The sequence below is a fragment of the Mesocricetus auratus genome, unplaced genomic scaffold, assembly GCF_017639785.1.
Source record: "Mesocricetus auratus isolate SY011 unplaced genomic scaffold, BCM_Maur_2.0 Super-Scaffold_100023, whole genome shotgun sequence".
In the NCBI taxonomy this organism is placed as follows: domain Eukaryota; kingdom Metazoa; phylum Chordata; class Mammalia; order Rodentia; family Cricetidae; genus Mesocricetus; species Mesocricetus auratus.
The window spans coordinates 25,727,070-25,739,875 of NW_024429204.1; the positions used below are offsets into that span (position 1 = coordinate 25,727,070).

General features: G+C 44.6%; 1 protein-coding gene across 1 annotated transcript in view; it reads right to left on the bottom strand.

Annotated features, from left to right (window-relative positions):
- Positions 1–1,809: 1,809 nt before the first annotated feature.
- LOC101830800 (gasdermin-C-like) overlaps positions 1,810–12,806 on the bottom strand; it is a 31,026-nt gene continuing 20,029 nt past the window's right edge. The window contains exons 5-13 of the mRNA XM_040730451.1: positions 7,489–7,600; positions 5,607–5,729; positions 5,406–5,429; positions 5,163–5,192; positions 4,977–5,003; positions 4,055–4,194; positions 3,426–3,546; positions 2,921–2,994; positions 1,810–2,476 (exon numbers count right to left, since the gene is read on the bottom strand). Coding sequence (XP_040586385.1) covers positions 2,237–2,476; positions 2,921–2,994; positions 3,426–3,546; positions 4,055–4,194; positions 4,977–5,003; positions 5,163–5,192; positions 5,406–5,429; positions 5,607–5,729; positions 7,489–7,600 — 891 coding nt within the window. The 3' untranslated portion in view covers positions 1,810–2,236. The remainder of the gene's footprint in view (positions 2,477–2,920; positions 2,995–3,425; positions 3,547–4,054; positions 4,195–4,976; positions 5,004–5,162; positions 5,193–5,405; positions 5,430–5,606; positions 5,730–7,488; positions 7,601–12,806) is intronic.

Genomic DNA, 12,806 nt, shown 5'->3' on the forward strand with positions numbered 1-12,806 from the left:
TTTAAATTAACAAAATCAGAAACGAAAAGGGGGACATAACAACGGACAGTGAGGAAATCCAGAGAATCATCAGGTCATACTTTGAAAACCTGTACTCCACACAATTTGAAAATCTAAAGGAAATGGATAATTTTCTGGATAAATATCATTTGCCAAAACTAAATCAAGAACAGATAAGCAATTTAAATAGACCTATAACCTCTAAGGAAATAGAAGCAGTCATCAAAAAAGTCTCCCAACTAAAAAAAGCCCAGGGCCAGATGGCCTCAGTGCAGAATTCTACCAGAAATTCAAAGAATAGCTTATACCAATTCTTCTCAAAGTATTCCACGCAATAGAAGCAGAAGGGTCTTTGCCAAGCTCTTTCTACAAAGCTTCAATAACCTTGATATCCAAGCCACACAAAGACACAACTAAGGAAGAGAACTTCAGACCAATTTCCCTCATGAACATTGATGGAAAAATACTCAATAAAATACTGGGGAGTGCCAGCCTACAATCCCACAGCCAGAGAGTCTGGGAAACAGAACCTTCATCCAATGACTAATGGAAGCAGACTCACAAAGCTAAACACTGAGCTGAAGTCAAGGAACCCAGTGACAGAAGGAAGACTGATGAGCAAAGGGGTTAAGACTCGGTTGGTTTAACCCCCCAGAAACATTTCACCTGACAAGGGTTAGCTCTTGAATACCAGACTGATGGCTGGTAATCCAGCATGGGACTGATCAAGACACCCTGAATATGGGTGTCAGTGAGGAGACCTAGGCAATCTATGGGGCCTTGGGTAGTACATCATTATTTATTTCTGGCATACAAATGGTCTTTGGGTGCCCATCCCACAATGAGAGATGCACTCTCAACCTGGACTCTTGGGGGGAGGGTCTAAGCCCTGCCCTGGATGAAATGACAGACGATGGAAACCCCCATGGAGGGCCTCACCCTCCCTGGGGAAAGGGGTGGGTACTAGGTGGGGGTTGGTGGGAGGGCTTGGGAGAAGGGGAGGGAAAGGGAGAGGGATGTTGTTTCTAATTTAAATTTAAATTTGAAAATGAAAAAAATTTAAAGGAGGCCTTAGGGTCTCTACTGTTGCAGTCTTCTAGGTATTGGAGGTAATCGAAGTATACTAGTTCCTTTCTGTTGTTGTGATAATCACCATGACCACAAGCGAGTTAAGGAAGAAAGGACTGATTTCATCTGACACTCCCAGATCAGTCTACCTTTGAGGGAAGTCAGGATGTCCCTCAGGGAAAGAACTTGGATATAAGAGCCATAGAGACGCTGCTGACTGGCTTGCTCACTCCCACACGCTCACATACATTTCCTGTACAGTCCAAGTCCTCCTGCTTACACATGGTGCCTCCCACAGTGGGCTGGGCCCTTCCATGTCAATCATCAGTCAAGAGGCTTTCTCAATGAAATGGTCACAGGCCAGTCTCATCTTGGCCATCCCCAACTGAGACTGCATCAGTTAATCATGGACTGCAGGGCAGAGGAGGCAATACAGAGGGAAACAGCAGGAACAATAGATCCTGATAGGTGAAATGGAGAAAATGGGGGTGTATAGTTAGAAAGAGGACAGGAGATAAATCCAGAAGGAGGGAGGAGGATAAAATGAGTAAGGATGCCTGGAAAAAGTCATATGTGATCATATTATTAACCATCTACCTGGAAATATCCCCAATGTATTCCAGACACAATTCAAGTTACTGACACCAGCACCTTTCACACAAACAAATCAAAGTGCACACAGTTAAGTAAAAGTAACATTTATTTTATATACATGAATATGTTTAATACTATAACCTGCTATTTGAGGAGTTGTGAAAGACACCAACAAATTTACCCATGGAAATGGCAAGGATATAGAATGGTTATTGCACCCATAAACTCACAGTACTAACGGCTATCTGCACTAGACCAAGAGAGCCCAGGGCCACAACCCTAATTAAGTGCAGTAGAGCATTAAAAAGTTCAATGAGAAGATAGTGGATAAGGGCTTGGAGGAGATGGATTTTTAAAAAAAAGGACACTGGGGGAGATGAATATAATCAAAACATATTATTTATATAATTGTGAATGAATAGCACATTCATAAGAAAAACACTTAGTTAGCATCATTATTGCCAACACCTAGAACGTGCACAGTAATCTCCTCTCCCGTGTACGCCATGGTGCCATGTCTCGAATGCATCCAGGACTCAGCACCGGCCGGGCTGGGGCCAGGCTCTGAGCAGGGTTAGGCTTCTACAAGTTGCTGCAGGAACGACAGGCTCCCATAAAGCGCAGACATGGGCATCTTGGCTTCCAGATCCCAAGTTGACCTGGGATTATTCAGCTCCATCTGCAGCCCACACTCGCTCAGCAATCCGTAAGTAATGGCCAGGCCCTCCCCCTGGAGTGGGGCGAGGAGCTGAGGCTGCAGAGTGAAGGGGATGTTCCAGGGATACTTGAAGTTCGCCTGCAGGATGCTCTTCACCTACAAGAAAGACTCTCTCTCAGGTTGGGCAGACCAGACTGTGACACCAGAGTGAGACACATTCTGTCAGAGCAGCCCGGAGGCAATGAACTAAGCAAGACCCAAAGCCACCATGTATAGTTTCCGCAGCTACATCACGGTAATAATGAAGTCTGTGCTGCACAAGAGTCGTGTGTGTGTGTGTGTGTGTGTGTGTACATATGGCTACTTATTTCCCACAGAGATGCCTTCCTATTTAGATCTAGCAGGCCTTGCTTCTGAGGCCACCATAAGTACAGAGATGCTCATGACAGGTTCAGGTCCAACCTGCCTGCTCCTCAGACACAGAAGGCAACCACAGGTTACATGGCTCCTCTCCTTGTGGAAACTTCCTTCTAGAATGTTCTTCCATTTCTTGTTTTCATCTCCCCCTCCCTGGATGCCAGCCCCATGGGGGTTTCTTACCAGTTGTCTTTGCTGGAGGAGAAACTGCTTTTCCACAGACTGGGCCAGCAGACTGAGTTGGGTATCACTCAGCACTGGGGGAAAGACACGTGAAGAAACAGAATGACAGACTCAGTATTGGCCTCTCACCATGAACTAGGAAGCCAACGAAAGGATACTCTGGGACAGATGAATGTGTCCCCATAGGAGTTGAGGGTCACACTCACTGACCTAGAGCACCTAGCTGTGCTCTAGAATCCTAAGTGACATGACCCAGAGCATGAAAATCTAAGAGCTGAAGCAGGAATCTTCTACCAAGGCTGTGTTGGGAGCTTGGTGACTGCTCACTCTCTACACTTCAGACCCCATCTGTGGTACGTGGACTCTAATCATTCTAGCCAGGCTGACCTTAGAGAGAAGGAGGATTGGGAATGGTCATGAGAACTCAAGAGCCCTGGAGAGGTGGCATCTAAAACAGCCCTCTGACAGCAAGAACTGGGACTCTCCCACTTTCCCCAGATCTTACCCATTAGGGCGTGAAGGAGATAAAGAATGAGGTCCTTTAGAACATTCCATGAGTCCTTTCTCAGCTCATCGAGGATCACACCACCTGGGCCATCCATGTGCCCCAACTGACCCAACTCCAGCTAGAGAGACAGGTGTTCTGTTAACATCACCACACTGCTGGGTCCAGTTGACTTTATATATGCTGGACCACTACTCTGCCATGAAGACACAGCCTGGCTCCCTTTTCTCTCCATTTTTCTCTTTTATGTCACGGGGTCTCGTGCTGTTGCCCTCGGCAGCTCTGAACTTGCTATGTGGTCTAGGAAGGCCTTGAACTTGCAACCTTTCTGAAAATAGCTTCAGCCTCCCATATCTGGCTCAAAACCATTGCAGTGTCATGTGCCTATGTCCAGAGGAGTTATGCAAGGCATGGACTAAAGGTTCTGCCTCCCCAGGAGGATCCTGAGCAGAATTCATGGCACACACTCCCCACCACTGTTCAAGGACCCCTTATCCACAGACTTTGAAATCTTTCTCAGTCTCCTGGGTACCATGGGCATCCCTCCTCCCTCATGTATGTTGGCACGCCCATCACCCAAACTGTCCCTTACAGGTTTGATCATCTCTAGAAAGCTATGGAAATCTCACCATGATCATCAGGTCATACAGAGTGTCCCTGTCTCCTAGCATGGGCAGGAGACTAGAGAACACAGCATCTTGAACGTCCTTTGAAAGCATGGCCAGTAACCCTGTTTTCTCAGAAATCTCATTTTGTAGATGCTGGAAATCTGCTCACAGACAGAAACACCAATCAGAAAGTGAGAGCAATTCTGCAATTAAATATTCCCGACATGGTAAGCCTTTCCCTTCAGCACCATTTCCAGTGCTACAGGCACCTCCATGGATAGTCTGCCTGGGCCCCAGTGAGGCAACTATCCTGAAGCTAACAGTACTAGACAGCAGGCAGCTTCAGAGCTCTGGAAGGAGGGAGCACAGCCCTGGGAGAGCAGATGGGCATCCTGAAAACTGCTTAGCACAGGTGGGAGGAAAGTGTTCATTCTGGGTGTCAGGAAGGAAGTGTCCTGTTGGACCCCAGAGATGGCAGCACTCAGCGATTCCCAATCAGTTTCCAAGAGTGACAAATGGGGACATGATGAGGGGTCATGGACTTTGTGTGTCAGGCACCTGGCATGTAAGAGGGAGTCTTATTAGTAAGAATCTCTACTGTCTATGGAGAAATAGCCGAACATTGTGTTTTCGGAAACCCCAATTCTTGCCAAGTGTCCTCTAGGTGATCTGTGAGTGTGAGAGGGACCATAGTGGAACTCAGAGGCATGGGCACTCTCATCTGATCATTTCACATTGCCCTCGCTGGAGTGCTGCCTGCTTCCTGGTAAATCCTCAGTGAACATTATTAGTGCACAAAGTTGTGCTTGTGTGAGATCAAATAACTAAAAATACGAAAGTAGACCTTGGTATTCTGAGTTCCAAAGAAGGTTGTCATTTGAGTCACAAGCCTGGGGTTTCCTGTTCAAAGCCCAGGTTTCCAATATAGAAGAAAAAAACTCACCATTAGGTAAGGGTTCATCTAACCTTCCTAGAAAAGAAGACACACACGTTGGAGATCCCTCTCCTGCTTCTCCTCCTGCCCCATCCAGTCTTCCATGACCTTTCCCCTCCCACAGGAACCAGGCTAGGGTTGAGGACAGTAAGATGACCTAGATCTCCGTGACAACCCCACCAGACACACACTCACCTATTGGAGAGATGCAACTTAACTCCCAGTCTAGAAAGAGAAAATCCATTTCCCAGCCCAAGTATTAGTATTTGACCTTACTTCCCCTGCATCCCTGACATTTCTCAGTTCTCCACCCCCACCCAAGTGCAGAAAACCAGATCTCAAGACCCTGGGTACAGACAGTCGGGGGGGGGGGTGTTATTCGGGTGTCAGCATGAAGGAGCAGGTTTGACTTTCATGTCCCCAGAAGTGTTCGCTTACCTAGCTGTCTTCTAGAATGTGGTCCTGGAGTGAGAAAATAAAAGGATTCACCCACCACGAAACACGCTCTCCATCATCCTCTGACCCTAACCTTTCGAACTCCTCCATCCACCCTGGATTTTCACCTGGAGTTTCTACTTTCCCAAAAAATTCCCTATGATAAATCCATCCCCATGTAGATGCAGTCCAACAAAGACATACTTATCTCAGTTTCCAGAGCACATGTTTTGGGTTGAAAGTACTGCGGATGACCTAGAAACCTAGGCTGCATACGCAGTGTCCCTAAAAGTGTTTTCTTCTTAGCCTTAGCAGAAAGGAGAATGGCTGAATGGAAAAGAAACTGGGTTAGGAGAGTTGCAGTTACACCTGCTACAGTAGACTCCATACCTCATTTCGGGACTCTCAGGTAAAACCCCAGGGATGATGTCAACCTAGACACTAGTCTTTGTCCTGTGAACCAGGTCCTTTCACAGGTGCTCTGAAACTTGCGGTTCATGTTATTGAATTACGTGTGAGTGTGTGTGTGTGTGTGTGTGTGTGTGTGTGTGTGTGTGTGTGTGTGCCAACAGCACATGCAGAGGTCAGAGGACCACACGAGGTTCAAGAATTTGACACAGGGAATGAAACACAGGGAAGGAAAATGACAACATTTAACGTGTGAACTAACAAAGTTACACAAAAAGCAAACTTCAGAGTGTGTCTGCAAGTCACCTTCTGAGCACTAGGGGGCGAACAGGGCATCTTGTCTACACAATCAGGCACAGCAGGGAGGGACCCAACTGGGACAGTGTGCTCACTGGCAAGTAGGAATTTAGTCCTCATCACAGAACAAAAAGGACTTAGTGATTGTCACATTCCCTGGCCAGCTGCTTAGGAGAAAACTGACCCTCCTCACGTGTAAGGGGAAATGAGATATCTGCCCTGTCCCCAAAGCTGGCATGAAGACAGGAAGTAATGGCAAAGCATCCTGACCCAAACTGTCTTCAGTGCTCAGGTTCACCAAGCTCTTTGATTGACCAGACGACACTCTCTGCACCTTCAGATGCCTCACCCAAGATTCCTCTCCCATCATCACCTGCTCTCACACATGCCTCCCATTCAGATCCCCTCAGTGCTCTCTCCATGGGACATCACATTTCCCTTCCATCACACCTCAGCCTTCACAGTTGATCTTCCAGGGAACTCCCATGGATTTGGCCTCTGCAAACATGGCCTTGCTTCCCTTGGTACAACATCTGATCTACTCAGATCCAGGGGATTTGTTAGTGTTCATTAACACTTAACATTATCTGTAACAGTAAGGACGTCTCCCCAAGGCATTTCAAAGGCATCTCCAACCTTGTATCCACTCCCCACGCTATGCTTCTGTCAAAGGTCCAATAGAGTGTGGATAATCTTTCTCTAGAAGTCACTAATCACTAACTGTACTGTACTGTACACACCCCACACCCTATGCCTCTGCCAAGGGTCTAATACAGTATGGATAATCTTTCTCTGGAAGCCATAATTCAGCAATTATATCATAACATAAATGCTTCCTGGTCTCTTGCTGCCAGCTAGGGGATTGATTTTGGGACTTTCCCTTGACCAGAATTTGCAAGGTTAATATTTCAGGAGTGTGTGTGTGTGTGTGTGTGTGTGTGTGTGTGTGTGTGTGTGTGTGGTGTATCTTGGAGGATAGTACATTTCAAGCTAACAGCCATGGAGAAAACCCTATGCTATGTTGTCCATGCATTCTGCCTACAGTTTCATTTGGGTTCTGATTCCATTATTTTATGGAGATTTAATGCGGGTTTCTCCCTGCTGAGCTTCTGAGAGTGGCAGGACTTTGATTGGCTAGGAATTGATGACTAGAGAAGTCTGGGATTGGGCCCAGGCCTCATCAAACTAAAGACCTGAGCACCCCAAGTTGGATACCTTCCCAAGCAGGAAGCTGTCTTTGCATCTACAGATAGCAGTGTTTGAGCTTGCTCATGGTAGAGAGACATGTGCCTGGGACAGTGAGAAGTGCTCCTCCTGTTCTGTAGTCAGAAGAGAAGAGGAGGTTCAGGTCAATGGACACCCCACCCCCACGTCTGCTCACCACAAGTGTCATTCTCAATGACCAGTTGCTTCTTCTTGTAGGCCACCACTGCACCCTTTAGGATAGGCACTGAATCCTTTGTCTCCCTGTGCCAGTCGCCCTGGGCTTGAACCTAGGAAGACAAAATATTCCTGGAGTTTATACCTTTGTGTCATAAATATTATGTTTACTTTTCCAGTGACCGAGAGGGAGGAGTGATGAGCAAAGGGGTCAAGATGGGGCTGGTGAATCCCAGAGGAACAGCTGACCTGAACAAGGGGGAGATCTTAGACCCCAGACTGATGGCTGAGAGGCCAGCATGGCACTGATCCAGAGTCCCTGAATGTGGGGATCAGTGAGGGGACTCAGACAATCTATGAAGTTTTTGGGTAGTAGATCAGTATTTATCCCTGGCACACAAATGAACTTTGGGGACCCATCCCGCAATAAGGGATGCTTTCTCAATTTGGACGATTTGGGAAGGGCCTGGGCCCTCCCCAGAACGAAATGGCAGACTCTAGAGATCCCCCAAGGAGGGCCTTACCCTCCCTGGGGAATGGAGTGGGGATTGGATGGGGGGATGGAGAGCTGAGGGGAGGAGTAGACATGGAGGGGAGGGAGAGGAAGCTGGGACTGACATGGGAAGCAAGCTTCTTTCTAAATTAAATATATAATTAAAAAAGTGTAAAAAAATTATGTTTACTTTTAATCAAGGCAACAATGCCTGTAACTGAAAAGTCAAATGAATCTAGAAAGTTCATGAGAAAACACCAGCAGTCTCTCAGTCCCCTTCCTCCTGGTCCCCGTGTTCAGTTATTGCTTCTCCCCCTTTAGGACAATATTTACCTACACTGAGATTTGGGAGGTGAGCCTGGAGAGGCCAGGCAACTGAACCCAGAGCACCATGAATGCCAGGCTAGTGTCTGCCCTGAGCAATACACCAGCCCTGCTGCAATGTCTTCATTTTTACAAATATTTCCTGGCTCCTTCTGCACTGAGGGTCTCATTCTCATCCTCCACACTCAGTGCTGACAGCTCCACCCATGTTCACACCTGGGATTCTGGGCAGGAGCTTAGTCTCTGTCAGCTGTGGGTGAGACTGCATCTCCTCATCCCAGTCTTGTCTCTATCGGGCAGCAGGATGTCTTTGTCTTTTCTGTCCTGTTACCTGTTATCTCCTGGGGAGCTGAGAACTATATGCCGTGATACTAAAGACATATTTAATATGATACATATTTAACTTTCATGTGGTTCACATTTTGAAGGAGACAGAAACCTAAGCTCCAATTCCTTGGAATTTAAGTTTTCTTTCTTTTTTTATTTAAATTACAAACAAGCTTGTTTTACATGTCAATCCCAGTTCCCTGTCCCTCCTCTCCGCCCCTCTCTGCTCCCCAGGGAGGTGAAGCCTTCCATGGGGATCTACAAAGTCTGTCATATCATTTGGAACAGGACCTAGACCTTCCCCTGTGTGTCTAGACTGAGAGAGTAACCCTCTGTGTGAAATGGACTGATACACTACCAGAGGCCCATAGATTGCCCAGATCTTCAAACTGACACCCAGGTTCAGGGGGTCTGGATCAATCCTATGCTGGTTTCCCAGCTGTCAGTTTGGGATCCATGAGCTCCCCCTTGTTCAAGTCAGCTGTTTCTGTGGGTTTCTCAAGTCTGGTCTTGAGCCCTTTGCTCATCACTCCCTCCTATCTTTAACTGAATTCCAGGAGTTCAGTGTTTAGCTGTGGGTGTCTGCTTCTGCTTCCATCAGTCACTGGATGAAGGCTCTAGGATGGCATATAAGGTGGTCATCAATCTCATTATTGGAAAACTGCATTTAAGAATGTACTATTGCTTACATTCTTAGTTGGGGTCAACCTTGTAGATCTCTGGACACTTCCCTAGAGCCACATTTCTCTTTAAACCTCTACTGGCTCCCTCTATTATGGTATCTCTTTTCTTGCTCTTCTCTATTCTTCCCCTGACTCAACCTTCCTACTCCCTCATGTCCTCCTTGTCCCTCCTCTTCTCCCCTTCTCTTTCTCTTAACTTCTTCTCCCCTCCCCACATGCTCCCAATTTGCTCAGGAGATCTTGTCCATTACCCCTTCTCCAGGTACGTTTCTCCTAGGGTCTTCCTTGTTTCCTAGCTTCTCTGGTGGTGTGGATTGTAGGCTGGTAATCCTTTGCTCCATGTCTAAAATCCATATATGAGTTACTACATACCATGTTTGTCTTTTTGTGACTGGGTTATCTCACTCAGGATGGTTTCTTCTAGTTCCATCCATTTGCCTACAAATTTCAAGATTCCATTGTTTTTTTTTTCACTGAGTAATACTCCATTGTATAAATGTACCACATTTTCTTTATGCTTTCTTTACTTGAGGAGCATCTAGGTTGGTTCCAGGTTCTGGCTATTACAAATAATGCTGCTATGAACATGGCTGAGCAGATGTCCTTATAGTATGAATATGCATCTTTTGGGTATATGCCTAAGAGTAGAATTCCTGGATCTTGTGGTAGACTGATTCCATTTTCCTTAGGACCTGCATACTGATTCCCAAAGTGACTATAAGAGTCTACACTCCCACCAACAGTGTAGGAGTATTGCCCTTTCTCTACATTCTCTCCAGCATAATCTGTCATTGGCGTTTTTTATTTTAGCCATTCTGACAGGTGCAAGATGATATCTCAGAGTTGTTTTGATTTACATTTCCCTGATGGCTAGCAATGTTGAGCACTTTCTTATGTGTCTTTCAGCCATTTTAGACTCCTCTATTGATAATTCTCTATTTAGTTCTGTACCCTACATTTGAAGTAGATTAATAGATGTTTTGGTAACTAGTTTCTTGAGTTCTTTGTATATTTTGGAAATCAGCGTACTGTCAGATGTGGGCTTGGTGAATATCTTTTCCTATTCTGTGAGCTGCTGTTTTGTCTTGCTGATGTGTCCTTTACCTTACAGAAGCTTCTCAGTTTCAGGAGGTCCCATTTATTAATTATCAATCTCAGTGTGAATGCCACTGGCGTTACATTCAGGAAGTGGTCTCCTGTTGAGGAAATATAACCATACAGGGGATATGGATACTGATGGTTGCTTATTAAAGGGAAATCACTTACATGAGAAACTGATAACCAGATTGGCACTCTGAGAATCCAGTCTCAATAGCACTCGAAGAACCAAAAGAGAGGGCAAGTGCCTGCCTCCTCACATCTTTATTCCACACGCCACACTCGCACCTGTGGCCATAGAGATCTCCAAACGGGCATGGCCAGTGCCACAAGTACACAGAGATTTCCCCCAACAGTCTCCTGTATCATTTCATTCAAGGGTACCTCCCACTTTCTCTTCTAAGAGGTTCAGTGTGGCTGCATTTATGTTGAGGTCTTTGATCCATTTGAATGTAAGTTTTGTGGATGACGATAGATATGGATCTGTCTGCCGTCTTCTAAATGCCAGCATCCAGTTATGCCAGCACCATTTGTGGAAGATGCTTTCTTTCATCCATTGTATGATATTGGCTTCTTTGTCAAAAATTGGGTGTCTGCAGGTGTGTGGTTCAATATCTGGATCTTTGATTTGATTCCATTGGTCTACATGTCTATTTTTGTGTCAATACCAAGCTGTTTTCAGGACTATAGCTCCATAATAGAGATTGAAGTCAGGGATGGTGATGCCTCCAGAAGTTCCATTATTGTACAGGGTTAGTTTTGGCTATCCTGGGTCTTTTGTTTTTCCATATTGAGTTGAGTATTGTTCTTTCAAGGTCTGTGAAGAATTGTGCTTGGATTTTGATGGGGATGGCATTGAATCTCTGGATTGCTTTTGGCAAGATTGCCATTTTTACTAAGTTGATCCTACTTATCCAAGAGCATGGGAGATAATTCCATTTTCTGGCATATTCTTTAATTTCTTTTTTAAAAACTCAAAGTTCTTGTTATACAGGTCTTTGGATTGTTTGGTTAGCATTATCCCAAGGTATTTTATGTTGTTTGTGGCAGCTGTAAAGAGTGATGCTTCTCTGAGTTCTTTCTTGGCCCATTTATCATCTGTATATAGTAGGACTACTGATTTTGTTGAGTTAACCTTGTATCCTGCCATATTTCTGAAGGTGTAGGAGTTTCCTGGTAGAGTTTTTGGGATCACTTATGTAAACTATTATATCATCTGCAAATAGTGAAAGTTTGACTTCTTCTTTTCCTATTTGTATCCCCCTTGATCTTTTGTTTTCATACTGCTCTAGCTAGAACTTCAAGTACAATATTAAAGAGATGTGGAGAGAGTCGACAGCCTTGTTTTGTTCCTGATTTTAGAGTAATCACATTGAGTTTCTCTCCATTTACTTTGATGTTGGCTGTTGGTTTGCTGTATATTGCTTTGATTATGTTTAGGTATGTTCCTGTTATCCCTGATTTCTCCAAGACTTTTATCATGAAAAGGTGTTGGATTTTGTCAAAGACTTTTTTCAGCATCTAGTGAGATTTTTTTTCAATTTGTTTATATGGTGGATTACATTGACAGATTTTCGTATGTTGAACCATTCCTGCATCCCTGGGATAAAGCCTACTTAATCATGGTGGATGATTTTTCTGATGTATTCTTGGATTCGATTTGCCAGAATTGTATTGAGTATTTTAGCATCAATGTTCATGAGGTATATTGGACTGTAGTTCTAGTTCTTAGTTGTGTCTTTGTGTGTCTTGGGTACCGAGGTTTGAAGTCTCGTAAAAAGAGTTTGTTAATGACCCTTCTACTTCTATTGTGTGGAATACTCTGAGGACAATTGGCACTAAGTATTCTTTGAACTTTTGGTAGAATTCTGCACTGGAATCAACTAGCCCAGGACTTTTTTGGTTGGGAGATTTTGATGACTGCTTCTATTTTTAGGGGTTATAGGTCTATTTAAATTGCCTATCTGTTCTGGTTTAATTTTGATTAATGATATCTATCCAGGAAATTGTCCATTTCCTTTAGATTTCTGAATTTTGTGGAGTACAGGCTTTCAATGTATGACCTGATGATTCTCTGGATTTCCTCAGTATCCATTGTTATGTTCCCCTTTTCATTTCTGATTTTGTTTCTTCAAATGCCCTCTCTCTACCTTTTGGTAAGTTTGGATAAAGGTGTGTCTATCTTGTTGATTTTCTCAAGGAACCAACTCTTTGTTACATTGCTTTTTTGTACTGTTTTCCTAGTTTATATTTTAGTGATTTCAGCCCTCAATTTGATTATTTCCTGGCATCCATTCCTCCAGGGCGAGTTTGCTTCTTTTTATTCTAGAGCTTTCAGTTGTGCTGTTAATTCTCTAGTGTGACTATTCTCCAATTTCTCCATGTAGGTACGAA